General features: G+C 42.4%; 1 protein-coding gene across 1 annotated transcript; it reads right to left on the reverse strand.

Moving 5' to 3' along the window:
• Positions 1-24,175, reverse strand: PPP1R17 (protein phosphatase 1 regulatory subunit 17). Its single transcript, XM_007064347.3, has 5 exons — positions 24,035-24,175; positions 15,688-15,792; positions 13,727-13,879; positions 13,075-13,236; positions 1-3,793 (listed from the first exon to the last, which is right to left on the reverse strand). Exons 2-5 carry the CDS (start codon positions 15,767-15,769, stop codon positions 3,714-3,716), a joined length of 477 nt encoding a protein of 158 aa, XP_007064409.1. The 5' UTR covers positions 15,770-15,792; positions 24,035-24,175; the 3' UTR covers positions 1-3,713.

The raw sequence follows: 24,175 nt of genomic DNA on the forward strand, positions 1-24,175 counted from the left end.
AAAATGAACTACACCTAGAAGTTTATTCAGTGGCTTTTTATTGCTGGCTTTTGCATTGGGCTACCTGGGGATGATAAATTTAGATGTGATGCAGTAAGAGGTGTCACTGGGGAGGTAACTCCTGCTTAAATGTACAGTGCTTTAAGTGTAAATGTCTTGTGTTGAACTAACAAACTAGGTCAACATTTCCGAGCTTTTGAAACTTTTCGGAAAAATGAAGCCAGTTTCTCCCCATTTGCACCCCTGCCCTGTGGTGTTAAAAGCTTACCTATCTAAATGTCTACATCTTCCTCGGCGCCATGGCAGCTCCATTGCAGACACAGACTTCGGTCGGGGCCCACTCCACACATCAGGAAAGGCTGCATTATTGGATGAAAATGTCCCTCCAGTATTTCACAGGAGAGTCGGGTCTGAGTCTCGTTGAAGGGCTCTTGCACTTTTGAAGCCATGCGGAGGAGACACTGTGTTGAATAAACACAGGTTTATTTTCTGTTGGATGAGATGCCTTGGGATCCTCCCTGCTACCCCTGTAGTTGATCCAGCAGCATGGCAAGAGCACATGTGGGTTCGGAACTGAGATCAGAACTTTCACTGTCCTGGAGACACAGGGCTCAGGTCTTCAGTGCTGCAGCTGAGGGTTGAGACAGCAGCTCTGAGTTACCCCTCGGCTGCTAAGCAACTCTTTTGACTCATGACGTAAATTGAGAAGAGCAAGTGCTGGAGGGTCAGCACTGTGCCCAGCAATTGCCATGTGGCATTCAGCAGCTGGCTGGGAGAAATACTGTTTTCGGAGAATCCCCAGATGTTTTTCTCTGGGAGTGGCTGTCCTTTTATGGCTGCTCTGAAGTGCACTCAGGTCAGGAAGTACTCTGACTGGCAACAGGAGGAGCTGAAAAACTTTAGCAGTGCTATTACAGATGCCATTTGTATTCACATTAAAGTTCCTCTGACCTGGCCACATACTGCCTCTACCTCTCAATACTCACTTTCCCCCCTACTCAGCAGTGCTCATGTCAGTGTGGAAATAGAGCTGCTTTGTATGAAGGCTGTGGCTCTCTGCACATCCTTAAGCAGTGCTCAACAGCCTGTAGGCTCCAAGATAATCAGCAGCCTACAGGACCATTAGCAATACAGCAATCTGAGCAGCTCTGCTGTATCTCTGTTGACATCAACAGACTTAAACCAGGAATGAGTTTAGTCTGGAGCCTATAAGTTTCTTGGAGGTAGGTAAATTCATGACACACGCAACCCTTATACAGGCAAGAAAAGTGTGGAGAGTCCATATGGATGTCTGGAGCTCCTGCATGCTGCTGGGTTGTACTTCACAGGACCTCCCTTTACTCCAAGGTGTGGGGAGAAGAAATGGCCTAGCTGATGGCTATCCATCCATCTTGATTCACCATGTGAATCCCACAATTTGTAGGCCTGAACTGCCAGAGCTGGCCATGTAGTAGCTCTGCTTCCACTCCATGTCATGGGGAGAATTTCATCCTCCTCCCGCTGCTGATCATACCTAGCTCTTATCTGGTGCTTTTCACCAATAGATCTCAAAGTGATTTACAAAGGAGATATTGCTATCCCCATTTTACAGATGGGAACTTGAGTCACAGGGAGGTAATGTGACTTGCCCAAGGGTCACCCAGCAGGCTAGTAGCAGAGCCAGGAATAGAACACAGTCCCAGTCCAGTTCTCTATCCACTAGGCCATGCCATCTCATCCAGACACACTGCTCGGGCTACTTGAACTGAGATGTTCTAGGATCAAATACACAATTTCCCCACTGATTGTGACCATTGGAATAGGGTGTGGGAAATTCTTCCAATGGAAAAGGCGTGTTACATTAAGAAAGAGGACAGAGGTGCAGATATTGACCAGAGCTTGCTGTCCCTCATTGACCACTTAAAAGAAAACTGTGAATAAAGAACCACAACCATGGCCTACATAATAATAGCTCAAAAACAATTAGTGCATTGGTTCTGTAGATAGACCACACCAGGAAATGAATTGTAACTTGAATGGCAAAGCATTACCTGTAACATACACTCACTGCTCACCATACATTAATATTGTTATTTGATATGTGGGTTTCTGTTAATATTTTATCTACTCTATACATTAATATTCAGTTAAAATCTATCAAATAGCCAGTTAGTAACTTCTAGTCCACTGTAAAAGTTTTGCCATGTAATTTTTATGGTATTGTCATTGATTTACCATACAAGGTATACATTGCCTCTAAATATTTATTAATGAATTGAATGCTTGTGAATGTTGCTAGATCAATAGCTTTGGAAACTGAAGTTTCAGGTACAGCAGAAGTAGCTATGTTGTAAGATTCCTTGCAGCCAGTGTTCCTCAGCCCTCTTAAAGAGATAAGCATGTTGGACATTAAAAGGATAATTGAATTCAGTCTGCCAGGCTACGCAGTCATTGACCTCTCTGCTGAGATTGTCAAGGACTCAATAAAGGACAGATTGATGTTAATAGCGTTGGGGCTTTGTACGGGTGGATACCTGACTAGTAGGAACAACCATGAGAACACCCAGTTTTTACACTCAGACCCTCTGTTTTGTGTCACATTCTTTAGGTACCTAGTTCTATTTGTTTGAACTATATCGAACGTAATTGTCTGTGACGCACTATGAGACATTTTGTATGAATTAAGTTGTAAATAACTGTTACCACATAATATAGCGAAAACATTATTGTGTACGATTATCTCTGAATTCTCCAACAAGGATTTTTAATCTTAACAGCACCTCCTAACAGGCTAGGTTTGAATTAAAAGCACTTACCAAAAGAAAACATGTAGATTAAAAGATCAGCTACCCAGCTAGTTCATATTCTACCAACTTTGGAAAAAGAACGTTGACACTAAAAATTCAATAATACATACCAGTATAAATTACAAATGTTGCACTTCTAGGAAGCTTCTTTGCTGGTAGCAGTGTGCTTTGTAATAGTTAAGGTTTCAAAGTTGATGGCTCTTATGAGGTTCTAATTTTTGGTATTAGAGCAAACTCACAGGTTATAACAAAGGAGAAAATTACAAATATGGGTACTGAACTTATACTGTACATGCAAGAGTCATTTGGATTCAATTTTAGGATCTATGGACTCGATTGTTCACTTTTATGCTCATGTAACTTCACCTCAGTCACTGATATTCCACCAGAGTAAAGCTGGGGTAATGAAGTACAGAATCGGGACACAAACACACACTAAAATCTTTAGCCAAATTTTCACAACCATGGGGAAAAATGGGGGTGGTGTAGAAGCTGGCCTACTTCTGTCTGGTGCTGTCCTTCTGTGGGGTAGACCTATAGCAGCTCTCTTCTTACAAGAGAAGCCTGTCATTAGTTAGTGGGTATCCCACACGGTCCCACCCTGTTATGTGGTGTTAGCTATAATGGCTAGCTGGCATCCCTTGTGGCCACTGTTAGAGATGGCCAAAAAAATGTGTCTTCAGATGGGATCTGCATGGGAGGTCTAGATAATACAAGATATTTCTTCCAACCCTAACCACAAGTCTATTTACTTTCATCTTTTCCAATGCTAGCCATGACCTCCATGAGTTACAGATAAGCATTTGGTACTAGCTTAAATGCAGTGCATGCTTTCAAAAATTATTATTTATAAAAACAAATGGGCTTTGTTATACCATTTTGAATTATCTGGAATTATTTACAAAAGTTTTGGAGATCTCAATAATCTTAAATAAGGGTTTTTTCTCCATCCTTTTCATCATCTTCCACAATCACTGTCTGCTTTTCTTCTTTAAGCATGTTAGTACCTTAAACAGGAAAAAAAATTAAAACAAAACAAACAATACTAGTCATGTTAACATATTCATTGTTTACAAGGGCCTAATTTTCTATCCTTTCCAATTGTTTTGACACTAGCATAGCTCTGCTGATTTCAGTGGAGTTGCTTCTGATTAAATTTGGATAATCAGGCCCCTAATATTTAGTAAACCTGAAACTCATGTCTGTATTTGCACTTTGTAATTAAAATTATTGGACATTCTCACACACTGCTGATACCTGCTCAAATAACTAGCACATTGTGGTTTATTCTCGGAAATCTACTGGACTGTTTATTACTTAGATTTTGCAAATGCAGATTCCAGAATGGACAAATGTTGAAAGACTTAACAGCCAGCTCCCACACATCCAGTATCATCCCCACTGAAACAAATCTAATGGCAACATGTTGCAAATGTAAATAAAAATATGAACTTGGATCAATGCTGAACAGGCTCCCATGCATTACTAAAGACATTGTATCAGTACAAGCAATACTGAACTTTGTGAATTGAACGTGCATCAAAGAAGATCTGTCTAAATAAATACTAAGGATAATTAAGAAAACCACACACCTATTGCCAAGGCCCTGGAGAACTGTACAGCATAATACAGAGAGGAAGGATGATCTTGTGGTTAAAGCACAGGACTGGGATTCAAGAGATTTGGGTTCAATCAGCCACAGAGCTCCTATGTGACCTATCATTTAATGTGTCTGCCTCTGTCTGTGAGCTCCCACCTTTTGTCTGTCTAGTGTGTTTAGAATGTAAGAATCTAGTGCCTAGAACAAGGAAGCCCCACTACTGACTGGGGCCTCTATGCACTACAGTGATGCAAATAAGTAAAAAAATATAATTAAAAAATGATGCCCCTAAAATGAAATGTTAAAATCAACCAATGGGATCCAACAGGCAAAGGTTCTACTCAATCCTTATTTTAGTGGAACTGGTTTGTTTTGCCCGTTCCTATTAAAAAAACAATTAACAGCCTCCGCAGTATGTTTTATTTCCACTGTCTTTAGCATGGTGGCTAAAATATTCCATAAACAGGGTGAGGGAAACCCGGACTTGAAGCCAAGCAAATCGCTTTAAGTCAGTCGCCTCCTGTTTGCTGTCAGTGCGCTCCAACATGCCAAGTTGTTCTGTCAAACCAACACATCTTCTTTCTTTCTGTGTTGAAAGTCCTCTCATAATGAAGCAGTTCATGAAGTCTGAAAATAGAGCAAAGGAAGCTATGCCCCACACAGGAAAGCTTTCTTCAATTCTGGACTCTCTTCAAGAGGTGAGGCATTAAGGACAGAGATGACTGACCTAAATTACTATTTTGAATTCAGGTCTGGTTTTGTTTGTATGGGGTTTTTTACCAATTAGCTGATTTTACTGGGGGAGGGAAACCATTTCAAAGGTTGGATGAAACTTCAAAGGTAAGTCTGAAACACAATGGTGTGTCCTTCAAACAGCCATTGAGTGGCTGTTACTGGAAACTGGTAACAGGGATGCTATTTTAAGGTGATGGAGCCAGAGAAATGTTCCACACCCAGGTTTTAACTCAGCCCCCTAGCAAACAAATTTCCACAGAGCAAAAATACAGACATTGATTTTTATCCCTTTATCTCTGCATCTTTTCCAAAATGCTCCATGCCTGCAATGGAGGCTTATAATGTATAGCAAACAAAACTAAAGTTTAGAGCTATGATCTATAATCCTATCTCCAATGCTTCTTGGTTCTTATCTGAGTTACCAAATAATGAGGAAAAAGCAAATGGGCTCCTAGCCAGACTCTAGGAGCATCAAAATTACCCCCTGCTTGAAGCAATTCCACCTCCCGCAGCTAATTTTAGCAGAAATTGTCTTCAAGGACCAGGGAGCTAGGCACAGCTGGAGGGCAGCAACAGAACTCAGCAGCCCAGCTATAAGGAGGAGTTGTCATTCAATAATAGTAAATCACATGCTCATCAGAATAGAGTGTAGTGGCGACTGAGAGTGGTCACATATATAATCCTGGCAGGATTCCTGAAGCTGGTGCAGTGTGGTATGTAGATCAAAAGCAAAAGCTAGTGTGGTCCAGATTGAATGTGCAGAGCAGTGGGATTAGTAACACCTGTGTGCTAATCCTGGCTCTGCTTACTGATTTAGTGCCTGGGCAGTTCACTGAGCCTCTCTGCCTCAGCTTTCCTATCTGTAAAATGGGCATCATAACATTCAGCATAGCTTCATAGAGATGTTTTAAGGATTAATAGATTATCTATCATTAATGTCTGCCAGCAACTTTGAATTATAAAGCAGTGTCTAAATAAATAAAGTAGGAGTAGTAGTTTGCAATAGAACCTAGTGCTGATGAGAAATCTGTAGCCCAACACTAGGCTATCAAAGGCTTCAGACTCTAAGGTCCATGTCAGAGCTGTGCTGAGTACAGTTTAGCAAGGGCAGGTAGAGGATCTGTTGCCAGTGTGGTCCTTGGTGCCCCTTAGAGCTTCCTCTGGGTGACTCTAGGTTATATTTAACTGTCTATCAATCACAGGGCAATTCCTGTCAAACTGAGGCTGGAGAGGGGATGGTGTAGAGCTGCTTTGCTGGTGCTACAACATGCAGAGACTTCCTCGGTGTAAGGGAAATCCTGAGGGAGTCAGTTAAACTGGCTTAGCAAAGGAGAGGAGGAGGGCTTGAGAGTGTGGTTTTCTAATGATCTCAGATATCCATTTGTCAGGAACAGCTTTGCCATATTCACCGAAACAGTTACATTCTTGTCAAACCCTGCATTTGCAGAGGGCTCTTCAGAAATTAAGTTATTTGAATATGCTGCTAAGTGAGGCTAGTAATAAAAGGTGTTTCAAATCTGATGCTGATCATTTACAGTCAGGGCGGAGGGGGAAGCTATATTAGAATTGTGGTTACATTGGCCCAGATCCTTGAAGGTACTGAGGTGCCAAACTCCCACTGATGGAGATCGGGGCCGTTTCCCCACCTTTATTCCATCAGAAGTCCAAGATGTGGGATGATTTGATTTTTTTGCCATTCAAATAGCTTTTGTTTTTCTAAAGTGATGCATGTCTATAGATGTCACATGCTTGCATTTGAAAAACAATAACTAATGGGGCAAGTTTTGTAACTGTTAATAATTTTTTAATGTCACTTACTAATGATGAACTTACATTTATCCATAGCATACTGGGGAAAAGAGAGATTTTTAAATGCAAGCATTGCTCCAGTAAGATTTGCATCTTGAATGCCACTGTAATTTATCAATGCTTTGGGCTACTTATTGCAACACACATGATCCCCTATCCATAAATAGATTGGATGCACATGTATCTCTAACTACAAGGTTAAGATAAAATGAGGCAGGAATGGCAAATTTACTGGGACTCAGAATCCCTTTGAATGCATCTCCTATTCTGGAGAGGAAGGATGGTCTTCTGCTTTAGGTATGAGACTGGGACTCAGGAGACTGGGTTGAATTCCCAGCTCTGCCAGTGACTTCCTATGTGACCTTGGGCAAGTCATTTAATCTCTCTCTGACTCAGTTCCTCATCTGTAACATGGAGGTAAGAATATTTCCTTTTCCTCTTCACGTTTACCAGTCTTGTTCATGTAGCTTGTAAAGTCCTTGAGGCAGGGACTCTCTCACAGTACCTAGGACAATTGGTCCCTGATCTTCATTGGGATGTTTCGATGTATTAGAAATAATAATTCTGGACATTATTGTGTTTTTGCATAGCTTGCTGGTATTGATAGTTGTGCTCTAGACTGAGCACTGGAGAGAGAACCAGGAGTCCTGTTCCCTCTTTGGGGACTCGCTGTAGCCTTGGGCAAGACTCTTAACCTCTGTGTGCCTCAGTTTCCAATCTGTAAATACTTGTGTACCTCATGGAGTGTTCTGAAGATTAGTCCATGTTTAAGTGTTTGGAAGATGTAAAGTAGTATGGACTTGATTCTGTCCCCCTCATTCCAAGAGCAGTCCCATTGATTTCAGGGAGAAGTGTGACGGAGACAGTCCCTGGAGAGTCTCTGGCCACCCAAAAGTGGATAGGACTTATCTCGAGTGATCAAGGACAGCTAATCAAAAGTGGAGGGAGGAGCCAAGGGGCGAAATTTTCAGCTCTGTCTATGGGAGAAATGTTTGTGAAGACAGCTTTTAAAATACTGGTTAATTAAGCTAAAATAGGTAGTGTTGGTTTGTAGTTTTGGTAATGCTTGAAGCGTTGGCCTTTAATAGCAACTAGGGAGACAAATAAAAACTAAAAGTGGAACACCCAACAGTGCAAGTTATTGAGAGAGCACTGAACATGGAGTGTGCTACTTAGGCCGCACATCCAGCAACTGCAATAATAGAGGAGTAGGGACAGAAAGGCCCTTTTATGTTTATTTGGTGCAAATAACCCTGCTGGGGCATCTCGGGTTTGAGCCTATAATTGAGATTTTGGTTTGCTCAGCTGTTCTACAAGACCTCATTTTATTTATTCTCTCCTTGCTGCCTTACCCTAAAAGTAAATAAATTGTAAATACTGGACTAGTCCACAGCAAGTCACTCTCTTCCTGCAAGCCATGCACCACTGCAGCCTACATCTAAATATCAGCTTTCTGTCCTCCAGTATCCAGCCTGAAAAGAAAATATGCTTCTTTGAAAGGGGAGACATTCAAACCCAGGCACACAAGCCACTCCACCCGTGTCACACACACAGAATATGCCATAGGGATGATAAGATGGGACATGAGGAGAACTGTACGCATAGAGAGGCAGCTGGGATGGTAATGCTGTATCTAGGGAGAGGCAGTAATGAGCAGGCCACTGGGATTGAATTCATAGGGGATTAAGGGGGCCTGCTCATTCACCACTTTGTTAGTCCAGTTTCATGAAATGAAAAGCAGCTGAGTCCTGCTGACATACAACTTCAGTACTAAATCAAGCCTGAGGTGTGTGTCATTTTTTATCAGCGGCCACATTCCTTAGAAATTGGACACATGCACTGATTTTTGTTACAGACCTTAAAGCCACTGCATTTTTCTTTGTTTTACTTTATTCCCTTTTGGTGTTTCTTGGCTGGCAAATCCTCTGGAGATGATAATAAAATGCCTCTACTACTCTATAACTTCCATTAACTTCCTCTATCATTTGCAAATTCTATCAGAATGAAAAAAGGACTCTTCTGGGGGTAGAAACGGTAAAGATCTTTGAACAGCCACTAGGGGCCCTCTTTCTCACTTAAATACTCGCTAGAGATTGCGAATGCTAGAGAGGTACATGTTAAACTAAATGAATTTGGATGACAAATGTTAAGTCAGTCGTAGCTGCATCCTGCTATAGCAGAGATTATATTTAATATAGTGCTCATAAAAAGAAGTACATTGCTGTTTACTAAAAACAGGAACAAAATATTTTCAGTTTCACTTTAACGCCTTCATCTCTGCCATGCTCTGTGGATTCCTGCCACCAAATACCTGCCACTTACATAGCAATTTATGGGGGGAGGTTTCCGCTGCCCCATACATTATGGTCTCTCTGTGCAGCCCCAATAACATAGAGGGGATTCAAAGGTACTGCAAGAAATCCACAGCATAGGAACAGTGTGGAGCTGACAAAATTGGTTCCACACGACCCGCCTTCCAAGGCATGGCTGAGAGGATGAGTCGGGGTGGAGCTAAAGGTACAGGACAGAGTCAGACTCTATATTTTCAAGCTAGGATAGAGACAGGTTAATAATTTATTACAGATGGTTTGACAAGCTGTGCCTCTGTTTCTGCTCTCAAAATGACTGCGAAGAGACGGCTTTTTCTTCAGATTTGTTGTTGTTTGAAATTTTTTGCCAAATAATTTGTCCCAATAATTTTTGGTCTGTATCTCTTGCTCATGAATAGTTCATTACAAGTGCTTGACAGTCAACATTTGAAAATGAAACAGCTGCAATTGGAGAGATATCACCTGGGCCCAGGTCCTCAAAGATGCCTCTAATGGTTCCAATATTTACTTAAAATTGATTTCCCCTACCTCCCAGGCATGTTCACTAGAGTATTTGAATGAAAGGAACAAAAAAAGTGCAAGCAAATTTGTTTGAAAATTCAGTTTAGGCCTTGATCCTGCAAGTCAGTCAACACTAGATTTTAATGGGGTAGCACAAGTGCTACGGTCTGATTGTGCAGAGCAATTTGGTGGATATTGGTGGATTCGTTTTTTCCAGTACTTGCCAAACTCTGTGACCTGATCCTCCAAACATGCTCAGCCTTACTCACATGACCAGATGCACTGACTTACCAGGGACCCTTTGGAAGGGCCAGATTTAGAAAGATATTTAAGCACCTAAAGATGCAGATAGTTGCCTAGTGGGATTTTCAAAAGCAACCTAAGCTCCATTGATTTGATTAGGAGTTTGTGTCCCAAGAACCTCTAGATGGCAACTGGCAGAGGGTACGGGGTTTTATAGGGGTCCCCTGGGTTCACCAAAAGAATGCCATGTAAGGCTTCTAATGAAAGCCTGTGTCATGCTGCTCATCATGACCATATGTATGTATGGATGTTGAGTAAGGAGTTGTGTGTATATATACTGAAAATTATGTTGTTACGCTCTGTGACTAGGGACTGGTCACCGGAAAGGGAAAAACCATGTTTTCTTTCAGGCATGAAATGTTTATTTATGTGTCTGTTTACATGTAAATTACATATTGTATGGTTCACAATGGGCCTCCATCAATAGTCTCAGCTGAATGCTAATGGAGGATTGAGAAATCTTCAAAGAGAGGAAATTTACAGAATAAAGTGAACCAGCAGGGGAGAGCCCTGTTTACAAGTAAGGACAATTAACTTTTGGGGGTTAACAAAGGGATGCGGAGATGCACCCTCATTCCTTCCACCTGTGAGGACAATATGCCAGTGGGCTTGATCTGATGAGAAGAAGTCTTAGCCAAACTGGAGAAAACCCTGGAGAAAGAACTTTGGGTAAGCTATCTTTAGGAGATGGAGGAATACTTAGTTAGTTAAACTTAGTCTCTAGAATGTGTGTTATGATTTTGTTTTATCTGTAACCATTTGTTTCCCTTATTCTCACTCTCTATCACTTGAATCTCTGTTCTTTGATAATAAATTTATTCTTGTTCCCACTAATCTAATCTATCTATCTAAATGCTGTGTGTTAAGTAAAGCAGGGACTCTGAGTTGATGCTTACAAGATGGTGTGTGCTATTCCTTTGGGAACAGCAGATCTACTTCTGTGTGTGTTCAAAGGAATAGGGCATGCTTGCAGGACTCGGGGATTGGTGTGTGCCTATCACTGCTCCTACAGACAGCGAGGCCTGCGGAGGCCTGGAAGGCAGTGCTTGTGCTGCCAGAGGCTGGTGGTTTCAGGGAGCTGACCCAGAGCAGGCACAGACAAGACTTCCTCACGCAAAGGGCTGGTGCCTCCCAACCTTGGGTGCCCCGGGAAGCATCACACATTTAGGTGCCTAACTTGTTTAGACAGTTCTGTAAATTCCAGGTGATGCCTATCTGTAACTTTAGGCATTGAGATACCATTGGAAATCTGGCCCAAAGGGCTTATATTTCCTCAGGTCTATTTTTAGTTTTTTGGGGTTTTTTCCCCATCTGTCTGGTGGGAATGTTTCTAAGGTGCTTCTTATCATTGTTCCCCTCTATAATTTTCTTTCCTTTACTTTTTTCTGTCTCTTTCTCTGTGTGCCAAGTGTTTCTAAATGTAAGCATGCACTGAAATGCTTTGCTGAATCAGGTCCTTAGGCCTTTTCTTTTCTAGTGCTCCTTACTATCTAGTAAGTGTCCCTCTCCAGTGGTATCTTACTTTATGAACCATTTAACACTAGTTTTGGAGCTGTCCCTCCCTCCCCAGTGATTTGGAAACAGCTGAGACATTGCTTCTTCTGACTGGCAATAGCTCACTCCTCCCTGAACAGTAGTAATATTTGAAGCTGATATGACGCTTTACATCTTCAAAGCACTGTGCAAACATTAGCTAATTAAAGCTAACAACACCTTTGTGTTGCAGGAAGAGTAAGGAGCAGTATCTTTTTTGCAGATTGGGAAACTAAGAAACAAAGACGTTAAGGCCACAATGTTCAAATTTGGGTGGTGGAGTCCTTCTGGATGCCCAAGCTAGTTAGCTGCTCCATGGCCTCTCCGGCTGCACCACTGCTACAGAAAGGCCCTGAAGCCATTGTTGTCTGGATGGTCACCACTGTCAGATCACCTCAGTGTATGCCATGATCTTCCAGTGAGATAGTCTCATATGCTCGCTTTGCCCCTACAGCTGGATTAGGGGGCATCGCTGGGGCTTTCTGACAGTCCCTCACTGTTGTCACAGATGCTTGGAACCACTGGGGGCTGGCTATAATTCGAACCCCTTTTTTCCCACCCCCAATCCTGCAGCCCGGCAGCAGAGGGGCCACAAGAGCACTTACAGCCACCTCAACATCCCCTTCCTGAAATGTGCTTGGCCACAGTGAGGGATCAGGGCCTAACAGTCACCCAGGACTGTAGGTGCTCAGCACAACCGATAATCATACCATGCTTAAATTAGATGCCTAGAGATGGATTCAAGTGCCTATATTTAGGCACCCAAATTTTGGTCTAAGTGACTTTCTCAAGGCCACATAGTAAGTCAATGGCAGAGCCAGGATAACAAGCCAGGTGTTCTTGCCTCTTAGTCCTGTGCTTTACCTATTAAATCATGCTCCCTTCTGCTTTCACCATTCTCTACATGGGTGAGAGGTGAGGAGAGGACTGATAACAAAATTCTGGTCCCAACAAAAACTGGAAGATTTGATTATTGATAAATGACCCTCAAGGGGCCTGGATGAGTTCACATGAGTACTCACCTTTACCCATTATGTTTGGAGCTGTACAAACACAGAACAAAGAAACTGCTCCTGCCCCCAAAGAGCTTACAATCTAAGTGGTCAAATTCAAACCAAATGGTGGGCAAAGATTTGGGTCTGCTCTTTTTTTAATTTGAACTCTGAACTCATTCTTTGTTCTCATCAGGGGTAAGGCAAAAGAGATCTCCCTTTCTCCATTTCTTTCAGATTGTAAGCTCTTCAGAACACGGACTGAGTCCTATCTTTGTACAGAACCTAGCACGTTTTGGTCACTACTGCAACACAAATAGTAACAATAATTCCAATTGGGAATAAGAAAAATAAGTAGATCAAACTAGGTCTGATTAGATAAGTTAAGCAGAGTGGGCAGATAAATGATGTCCCTTACACCAGAGGGTGTTCCCAGCTAACTGCCCTTTATTTTTTACCTTTGAAAGCTGTGCTAATGCTCTTACCTGGTATAAGGGGTGGGATGTGTATTGCAGGTGTATCTTTTCTCCTGGGTTTTTTCTGTTCCTGATCAGTAAGCTGAGAGACTGAACTCACTTTGCCCACCTGTGGTTTTTTTGCGATGTCACACCTTTTAATTAAATGTTCTGAAAAGTCTGAGAGGATGCCTGCAGGGAACCATACACAATAAATATTACTTAAGCCTCATCTACACTGATAAAAATTGCACCCATCTAACTTAATATACTCAGGGTATGTTTACACTACAGTGGCACAACTATGGTGCTGGAGCTGGGCCACTGTAGTGCCGTAGTGTAGACACTTGCTACAGTGAGGGAAGAGTTTTTTCCATCTATGTAGTTCATCCATCTCCTTAAGAGGCGGTAGCTAGGTCGACGGAAGAATTCTTCTGTCAACCTAGTTCGGTCCACAGGGGGTTCTAGTTGGCTTAACTACATGTCTCAGAGGTGTGAATTTTTCATACATTTCAACACTGAGTGCTTTTGAGAATCCTATTCTCCCTCCCTGCCATAGGTAGGCACACACAGATGTAGAAGAATTGAGGGCAGAAATATTTTTATTCAATTCCTAGTGAATACAAGTAAACCAGGAAACATCAGAGGTTTGTCAGATTTCAGTATTACTAAGCTGTGTTACCTGGTATAGGTGGTGGGGTGTGTAATGCAGGTGTATCTTTTCTCCTTGGCTTTTTCTGGTCCAGCTCACTGTTCTGGGAAGCCTGGATATTTTTACCTTTTCTTGGTTTCTTTTTGAGGTCACAATTCTTAATCAATTGTTCTGAAAGGTCATCTGCGTGGGGGAAAAAAAAAGAATACCTAGCTGATAGAAAATAATGAATCTCAGAATTAAACAAAGGGCTCGCTTTAATAACAATACTTCCACCCTAGTTGGTTAAAACACAAAGTAAATTCACCTCTGTACAGAAGGCCATCACAAAGGCCTTAATACCACTAAAAACAGGGCATAAGTGAGACTTAAGTGCCTTATGCTGGCCTTAGAGAATTAAACCTCACAGTGAAGAAGGGAAGAATTATACCCATATTATAGAGAGACACAGATGTTAAAGCTAATATTTTCATTCTTAGATGCCATATTTAGACACCTAAATAATAGGACTAATTTTAAGAGGTCCTCTGTAACCACAGCTCCCATTGACTTTGGTGGAGTTACTCTGGATTTGCACCAGTGTATATTGAAGCAGAACTTGACTCATCAGATAGTCTAGGTACATTCTAGACAATTATCCAAATTTCTGGATGCGTAGTCAAGCTCAACAAATTGAGTCTTTTGAGGTTGACCCATCACTAATAATATCACACAAACCAGAGATTTGATTTTTAAATTTGGCTTTGGTTGGGTTTGTCAGCTTTGCTTTTCAGTTGGAAACTTTGCTTAACAAAAGGGGCCTGATTCTGATTTCACTTCCTAGATTTCACACCATCGTACTTCCATGGACTAGTGAAAGGAAGGATGAATGACTTTATGATTAAGGCACTGCACTGGTACTCAGAAGTTTTGGATTCAATGCACAGCTGTGCCACAGACTTCCCATGTGATCTTGAGTAAAATAATTTATTCCTGTGTGCCTCAGTTCCACACCAGTAAAATGGGGGTAATAGTGCTTCCTTTCTCCCATCTTTTGTCTGTTTTGTCTATTTAGATGGTAAGTTCTCCAGAAGAGAGACATTTTTTATTTTGTGTTTATAAAGCCCCTACCATAAAAGAACCCTGACCTGGGTTGGGAACTCAGGTGCGTCCAGTGTGAAATCACGCTCAGGACTCAGATATCTTGGTTGTGGGTGAGTAAAGCAGGCTTGCAAAATTATACTTGCCTGGGACAAATAAAATATCATTTGTATTTCATTATTATCACCAGTGTATGGGTAGGCAAGTAGATTTTTGTGCCTGGGTTAGCAAATCTTCATGACAATTTTGGAAGGTTGGAATAAAGTAATGACATGTGAAGCAAAGGCGAATATGCAAAATACAAAAATATGCAAAAGGCACATCTATCAAAGTCTTGAAAGCCTCATATTTAGAAACATGTATGAGCAGAGATGCCTCTGGTACTCCAAGAGCAAAAGTTATGTAAAAAGTCAGCTCTAGAAAGGACATGGATTGACAATAAAGGGAAAAAAAATAAAATTCTGTCCAAATATAGGCAAAAGGAATATTTAAAGTCTTTTACTGAAATTGCACATAGAAAGTGGGTGTAGTAAAGGCTCAGATATATCTTAGCTTCCAGTTTATTATTGTATAATCGATAAAAGCGCTTCTCTTTCTCTATCACGAAAAGGAACAATGACTCTTTCTCCTTTCCTCTCTTTAATTAATTTCCTTCTCGAGCTTCAGCTAATATTTATGTGCAGGAAAGACACGCTTTGCCTGTCCATCTGGCAACAGATGTGTTACCAGAAGGCACAGTCTATCAGGTTTCACGAGGGCTCAGTTGTACCTCTTGGAAAGAAAAAGCCAATGGACAGTACTTAATGATGTAAAGAAGACACCTCTCTAATTACAAGTCACTGACATCACCATAAAAAGAAAAGGAGTACTTGTGGCACCTTAGAGACTAACATCACCATAATAACACTTACCTAAACGGTTGCAGTGTGAGTCTCGCTTGTCCAATCTGTCTTCTGGGATATCAAGTGGTTGCACATATTCTGTTGACATCATTGAAAAGTTTTTTTTTCTTGAAGCTACAACAACAAAAAGCAGCACATAATAAAACAGATATATTTATATTCTGTCCAATCAGTTCCTTCCAACCAGCCCTGGGAAGTTCCTGTTTTCAAGGTGATTTTTGCCATACAGCCACTGCTGGCCTGGCTGTTCTTGGAGTGCTTGTGAGCTGTATGGGCTAACTGCCTTCTGACCCCGACTCCCCACTCCCACTGATGAATGCAAAGCTGCAGATTCTAAAGCAACATCTGCCAGCCTAAAAAGGAGCAGGCCAGATGGGAGGGTTTTTAACAATTAGTTTTGAAGGAATCTATTTAAAGGGGCACAGTCAACTTGAAATCTAATTGTAAGTTAAAAATAGTTCCAGGTTCTATACCAGTCTCTGAGTCCCCCTGCTATTTGTTGTTGGTGTTAGTGTTAATGCTATTTATTCACTTATTTATTTAGAGCAGTGGTTCTCAACCGGGCGTACGTGTACCAGTGTTCCCTCTAATTTTTCTCATCCATGTGCAGAATGAATTTTGTTATGTGCACCAATATGGAGGTGATGTGTGGCGGGGGTGGGGCTGAGGGGTTTGGAGTGTGGGGGGGGCTCAGGGCTGGGGCAGAGGGTTGGGGTGCAGGGTGGTGAGGGTTCTGACTGTGGGCGCTGGCTCTGGGGTGGGGCCGGGGATGAGAGCTTTGGGGTGCAGGCTCCCCAGGGCTGCGGCAGGGAGAGAGAACTCCCCACAGCCCTCTCTCCCCACAATAGCACCTGGGCTGGGGGAGAGGCGTCTTGCCCTGCCGCAGCCCCAGGCTGAGGGGGAAAGGCCTCTCTCCTCACTGCGCCACAGCCCCAGGGCTGGGGAGTTGCCATAGCCCTGCATGCCCCAAGCTTCCCCATCACCACCCCGCACTTCACCCCCTACCTCACCCCATGCCCAAGTGCAGTGTGCGTGCCTGCACGGCCCTTGGTGGCCTCCTGCACAGCCGTGCAGGCGCACACCTTAGACGGACCCTAGATGTGTACCCCTGGGGGTACGCAGGGGTCTTCCAGGGGGTACATCAACTCATCTAGATATTTGCCTAGTTTTACAACAGGCTACATAAAAAGCACTAGCAAAGTCAGTACAAACTAAAATTTCATACAGACAATGACTTGTTTATACTGCTCTATATACTATACACTGAAATGTAAGTACAATATTTCTATTCAAATTCATTTATTTTATAATTATATGGTAAAAATGAGGATGTAAGCCATTTTTCAGTAATCCTATGCTGTGACTCCTTTTGTATTTTTATGTCTGATTTTGTTAGCAAGCAGTTTTTAAGTGAGGTGTAACGTGGGGGTACAGAAGACAAATCAGACTCCTTAAAGGGATACAGTAGCCTGGAAAGGTTGAGAGCCATTAATTTAAAGCACTCATGCAAGGACCCGAACACCACTGTGGCAGGCACTGTAAATACTTATTATTTGGGGGGGGGGGGGGGAGGGTTGGTGGTTTTACAACAACATTTTCCTGTTTTTACAAATGATTTTCTCATCCATGTTGCTGCAACAGATCCACACTGACAGGGAAAACTGACTAACAAACAGCCTGTACAGGAAAAACAGTGACACTGACCATAGAGCAGGAAGCGCGGTCAAATGCACAAATTAAGCACACTGGAAAAATAAACGAAAAACTGTGTGGTGTTTTGTTTTTTTTGTTTTTGTTGCTTCTCTAATCCCTTTCAGCTATAGCCATCTTAGGTGGTGTTTGTAACCACAATAAAAATGTAGAAAGAAGTGTGACTGTTTCAAATCAATGGGGGGCCATTAACTTTTGGCAGGACAGAACTGGGAAACTGGAAACCATACATAATGATGAGTATGTGACCCATTCAAACTTCGCACTTCTGGAGAGCCCCTGTGTGGCTACTAGTGATGAGGTTGACCCTTCAACCTTTTGAGGTTCGCCCACAGCTAGTCTCAATTTTAGAAAGCTGTAAAATCTTCGCAGGCTGCTTTGTGGCATCACAGACCAATAGGTTACTCTAAAAGAGATGAAGTGTACATTTTTGAAAGCATCTAGGTGCAATGGGACTTAGAACGGAAAGCCACGCACAGTTTATCTGCGCATAACTGAAGAATTCTAAATGTGCTTTCACAAAGCAATAACATAAAATTCACCCAAGAAGTGAATTATTGAATAATGTTCAAAAATTCTAGACAAGAAAGATGTGAGGATAATTAATTTCCTCTTTGAAATGGAAGCACATATTTTCTGGAGCTCATATTTTAGCATCTTGAATGCAGCTCTTTTTCAGCTGGCCAACATGCTATGACATTCTGCATTTTCTGCTCGATATCAGTCATCTTTTAAGGAAATTATTGTACATGATGGATTAAGATAGATATGTATGTAGAGATAATGGGCCACATTCATCCTTTGTGCAACTCCAGTGATTTCAGCAGAGTTGTAGGAGGGATTAATTTGGCCCAGTGTGAGACATTTTCTGCATGAATGCAGAGTTTTGCATAAGAATTAGGATTGTGCAAGAATTTAGACTGACACTTTTGGGCCGGAAGGGTTACCTAGATTCTCATTCCTTGGGTTAGCAAAGGCTGAAACTGGGCAGGGCTGAGGTGGGTGGGGAGTGGGGCATTCACAGTGCTCTCTTTTAGCTATTAATGAGTTCCAGTTTTGGAGCAGGTTGGCTATTTGTTGCTAATTGTGAAAGCACATGGCATAACATTCTAATGACTGTCCTTATGGATGGGGAGGATTGGGGAATGGCCGGAGAGACTGAAAAAACAGTGACTCTGGGTAGATTATTAAAGACCATCCAGTTCCTCTCGGGATTAGCTCACTAGCTGAGTCATGGCCATGTGATAGTTCGAATCCTTTTGGCCTTCATATGTCCAGGGGATGGAAAGGCAGGTGAAGAATACCTGGAACATCTCACCCGCTAACAGCTTCTTTGGCGTCAGTAAATTGCTAAACAGTCCAAGGCGAACACAGCAAAAATGAGGCAATCCTTTTGACCAGGAATTTGACTCACTGGACGACTTTATTAAAACACCTTAAAGTACATATACAGATGTTCCAGATGCATTCTTTTACCACAAAGAAAACATCTACACTTTCTACAAAAAAAACAACAACCCCCCCCCCCCCACCCTCCTGGCAGTAACTGATTAATTGCCAAAATTGAAAGGTTTTAATGCTATATAGGAACTCCTCACTTAATGTTGTCCCAGTTAACATGGTTTTGTTGTTACGTTGCTGATCAATTAGGGAACATGCTCGTTTAAAGTTGTGCAATGCTCCCTTATAATGTTGTTTTGCAGCCACCTGCTTTCTCCACTGCTTGCAGAAAGAGCAGCCCATTGCAGCTAGTGGTGGGGGGCTCGGAACCAGGGTGGACTGGCAGCCCCCCAACAGCTCCCCGTGTAGTAGCCACCCAGCAGGCTATCAATTGCCTGGCAGTTCAGCTGTCCCACCCCCCACTGCCATGTGCTGCTCCCGCCGTCTGCCTTGGAGCTGCTCCCGGGAGCCTCCTGCTTGCTGTGCTAATGTCAGGGTGTCCCCTTGCCCCCCACTTCTACCCCCCACTCCTTTACCCTATCGCCATAGAGCGTGGGGGGAGGGGAATATAACAGGGCTCAGGACAGAGGGAGCTTGCTGGCAGCAGCTGCTGTTTCAGCTTGCTGATCTACTTAAAAAGGCAATGTACTTAGAGTGGGGTCAGCTACTTAAAGGGGCAATGCGCATCTCTCTCTCTCTCTCTCTCTCTCACACACACACACCTACTCTGTGTGTCTGTCTCTCTCTGCCATGCTGTCTCCCCTCCCTCCATTCGTGCTGCCTTGTAGAGTGTGAGGCTACATTAACAACAATGTGTTAACCCTTGGGGGGCTCAGCCGAGTGCGAGTTCATCATTTAGCAGTAAGGCATACCCTGGGAAATATTCCACCCTCTGACTTCACCACCTCAACCAAGCTTCACAATCATCATTGCTGTGTACAGTATTAAATTGTTTGTTTAAAACTTATACTGTGTATGTGTGTGTGTGTGTGTGTATGTGTATATATATATATATATATATATATATATATACACACTATAGTCTTTTGTCTGGCGAAAAAAATTTCCGTGGAACCTAACCCCCCCATTTACATTAATTCTAATGGGGAAATTGGATTACTTAACATTGTTTCGCTTAAAGTAGCATTTTTCAGGAACATAACTACAACGTTAAGCAAGAAGTTACTGTATTGAAAATCATCTTCCATTGAAGTTTAGTCCAGTTTTCAATTAGATAAGAGTATTTTACATAGATGGGGCAAAGAAAGCAGTTTTTTAAAATCTAGATTTGGTTTAGCTCAGGTTTTAACTTTAGGTCATAGGCAGGCTAGGTTTTCGGGTTAGATTCAAGAGAGCTGTTCTTACAGATTTCTGACTAAATTGATGGGAATCTTGTGAAATTAACACTCCTGGACTAAAATCTCGTGAGGAAAACCTGTCTGTTTGAGATTTTTACCACATCTGAAATGAAATTAAAAAAGATAGGCCTTGGTCACATTTTGATTCTGACGTGGGACTAAAACTGTAGAGGTAGCTTTGGATTCATGAAGGAGGGGATGGTGGGTTGTGTGTCAAATATGAAGGGCTCTTTAAATGAAATTTGAAGGTTTGGGGATTTGAGGTTTTATTACTAGCCTATTGCTGCTTTTATTAACGTTATAAGTGTCACCGCATAAAGAAAGCTAAAAGTGCACCTGTACCTCTTAATAACTGATTAGCAGCAGTTACCTTACAAAATAAGTAATAACTAGGTCATTTGGGGCCTAGCTTTTAAAGACAGTCATGCATGATTGCATATGCCCAATTGCCTTGCCATCTGCCTGAGCGTACAAACAAAATAATTTTTGTGCACAGAGTTGTCTGTCTAAGTGGACAGCGTGCATATTGAATTCTGCTATTTTTATGCTTAATTGCACAGGCCCACCTTTGAAAATCATGCCCTTAAGTTCCATCACAATTACATATGCTTAAAACTGGTTGAGACTTTCTTTTACTATAACCGCATGAAGATTAAAAAGTTGCATAAGTAATAAATGACTGTTTAGTTGTCAGATGATACACCAGCAGGGCTATTCTTCGCTATGTGACTACAGCTGCAATTGCTATTAATGTTAACAGAAGCTAACCCCTGCTGAAATTGTAGATGACAATAGACCTTAGTGTTTCACATTAAGGGGACATGATTTATTACAAATTTCTATTGCAAGCTTTCCATGCATAGGGTAGATTTACAAAATATATGTTGAAGCCTTGCAAGCTTTACCAAGGTGCGCCTTCTAATGGCTCAGTAGCGCACACATCTGTCACACAAGCCCCTGGATGGTCTATTCACCCAGAAGATGGTCTGAGCCCATAAGCAGTGTGGTCAGCAAGAAAAATAAAGAGCAACACCCCCGCATGCAATCGTTGAAGAGACCTTTGAAATGTTGGCATGGATGGTGCATAAATAATAGCTGTTGAGAAGACTCTTTTGTTATATGGTGGTAAGTAATGTAGGTTAAATATGAATATTTATGCTGCTAGTTAATAAAAAAGTTACCATAGAAATAGTTATAATGCACGGTACTTACATTTCCCCTGGACCCAGTGCACTTAATTAAAAATATACACATCCAATAATTAATGTGAACTTTTGTATAGTATTTTAAAAGGAAAATGCTATTGACTAATAACCCCAAATATTCTTCTTCCAGTTTTAATTATAATGTTCTGAGGCAAGGACCGGGACTGCTTGTTTAGAGGACTATGTGCCTGTTATTTTCTTGTTTGTTTTTTCCCTTCTTAGCAATCAAATTTCAATAAAAAGAAAAACAGGGTATGAGAGATTAAAGGCCTGGCCCCCTCCTCAGGGGAATAGTGCCTTGGGCCCAATCCTGCTTCCACTGAAGCCAATGGAAAAATCTTCACTGACTTTAATGGGAGCAGAATCATATCCTCTTATTTTGAGAGGACTGTTTGTGTGAGTAAGGGCTGCCAGCTACAGCCTTATATTTAGAGGTGGGATTGCAGGTGTGCAAGAATGTGTTTGTGTGCATGCAAGTGAGCAGTGGTTTCCTAGCTGCTCTTGATGCACTACAGAGCTGCACGTGGTAACTATGAATATTTGCTAGGGTGTTGCCCAATGGACATAGAAGCGAAGGGCTGCGCTACTTCAGTGGCAGGACGTGAATCAGACGGTGGGCAGGTCTGCACTTAAAAGGTTGCATGGGTGCGGCTGTGCTGTGCTGCTTAAGTGAAGATGCTCCAACGCTGATGGGAGAGCTTCTCCTGTTGGCGTACTTAGGGCTACTCCACACCGGAATCGCTACAGCGGCGCAGCTGTACCAACGTAGCCGAAGCTGCTAATGCAGACGCCCTCTCCTCTTGGAGAGTACTCTCCCATCGGCAAAATTACTCCCCAAGTGGCGGTAGCTATGAAAGCGAGGGAGCTTCTCCCCCCGACCTAGCCCTGTCCAGACTACCGCTTACTTCGGTGTAACTTAAGTCGCTCAGGGATGTGAAAAAGCCACCCTCCTGAGTGACGTAAACTGAAGTAAACGCTCGGGTGTGCAAACCCTATTCCACCTCCCTGAGAGGTGGTAGCTATGTCAACGGGAGAAGCCTTCCCACTGTCGCCTGGGGGTGTGGATTTTTCTGTAGTGTAGACCTGGCCTGTGACTTCAAGAATCACAAGCTGGTGCTTCTTCACACCAAGGGGGAAATAAGCTGTGCCAGCCTTTTTGCTCGTGCTTCCCCTTCTCTGTCGACTCTGAGGTGGGGTAGGCAGACTTCCAACCCCTGCCTGCCTGTTGGCAGCTTCTCTCCCCTGCCCCCAATCCTTTGGAGGCTCTTACAATGTGGATCGCGCACCTGGGAGAGTGGGGAATCGCCTTAGTCCCCTCTATGGGAAAGCAAGAGGCCTTACGACTGAGCCCTAAAAAAGAGCCAGAGGCTCAGTTCATTCCTGTTTTGCACCTAGTGCAGCCATTTACATTTGTGCAAAGTGGGTGTAAAATGCTACCATTCTGGTACAATAGTGTTTTACGCCTACTACGCACTCACTTAGCACAGCCGAAAATGACTATTCCAGGAGCAAGACAGTGGAGAATGGTCCATTCTCCTCTGATCAGAAGTCAAGAGTTGATTTCATTACTAGAGAGTGGGCTCTTTCTTCTATACCCCGATTATATTCTGCCACCTGCACAAGTAAGTCCTCTGGTAAGTTTTTGAATTAAGCACATTAAGATTAGAAAATGTATGCCACACACAAGGAGACTGACAGTTTTTTTTCAGGTGGTCTCAAAGTGAAATTCTTCACTGACAGTTTGATCACTGTAGTTTTATACCACCTCATCAGCGTAACTTGCCTTTACTTGAGCCCTGATGGCATTATACAAAGTTTCTACTCCAAGGTTAAAAGTCTCATTTAACCCTAGGTGGTTGTTTCCAAAAATTCCCACCAGGGTAGTCTGAATTTGTTTTTATAAAGCAGCCTCAAAATGTACCATGTCTATGATACATAATACCGCATGTGTTTAAAACCCGGACTGTGCATTCTTTGTCCACCCAGACCTCTGACAAATAACTCTGTGTGTTGCACCGAGCTCACAAAATTGATTTTGAACAGTCTGCCAAGTCAATGGAGAGACTCGTACACGGGGATTTGGATCAGGCCCTGTAGTAGCAGAAGCTAAACTTGAATTAATGGGTCAAAAGCAGAATAAAATGTCTGAGTTTCTGTCCAAAAAAGTTGCTGTACTTGGAGATTACTGAACATGCCTGATTAATTCCCCGAGGAGCAAGACATACCCGACACATGCCATTTCTTTTTAGTTGGATAAAATCCTAATAATCTTTCATATTCTGACAATTTGTCCATGAAATAATGCAATTAAAATAAACTGACACATTTGTCTCCATAGTACTTCATCCGCCATCCCAGCTTTCCCGTTCACCGCTCAGTCTATCTCCAACTTTCCCCATATGGTATCCTATGTTTACTTCTTCTAAATCGATCCCCTGGAGTACTTGGAGTCCTGAACTTCACTGCGAGCTCAGCATCGGTATAGATAATACAGTCTACAGAAGTGCAACTAGAAAATATCAAATGACTGCAACTAACTTGATCCTGGTGACTACAGACTAACACGGCTGCTGCTCTGAAACCTGGCAAAAAAAAAATGGTTACTCAAGCAAAGGTAAAGTGCATGTGTGCAGACGTACTTACCGACCGGTGCAAGGCTCTGGGATGGGTGTGATACAGGGTCAGCACTCACTGAAGAAGGAACTTTCTTCACTGCGGCTGCTGTGTGCTCCTGCCCTCCTTATCTAGGGAGCAGCCGGGGCTGTTGCTATGGTAATGTTTTGT

This window comes from Chelonia mydas, chromosome 2 (genome assembly GCF_015237465.2).
Source record: "Chelonia mydas isolate rCheMyd1 chromosome 2, rCheMyd1.pri.v2, whole genome shotgun sequence".
In the NCBI taxonomy this organism is placed as follows: domain Eukaryota; kingdom Metazoa; phylum Chordata; order Testudines; family Cheloniidae; genus Chelonia; species Chelonia mydas.

Excerpts from the sequence above, each read along its gene's own strand:
- PPP1R17 (XM_007064347.3), bottom strand. The coding sequence starts at position 15,769 with ATGATGTCAACAGAATATGTGCAACCACTTGATATCCCAGAAGACAGA. Across the intron at positions 13,880-15,687 it reads CTCACACTGCAACCGTTTAG|ATGACCTTTCAGAACAATTG; the intron begins GTAAGTGTTATT and ends TCCCCCACGCAG. Across the intron at positions 13,237-13,726 it reads CACCCCACCACCTATACCAG|GCATCCTCTCAGACTTTTCA; the intron begins GTAACACAGCTT and ends GGTTCCCTGCAG.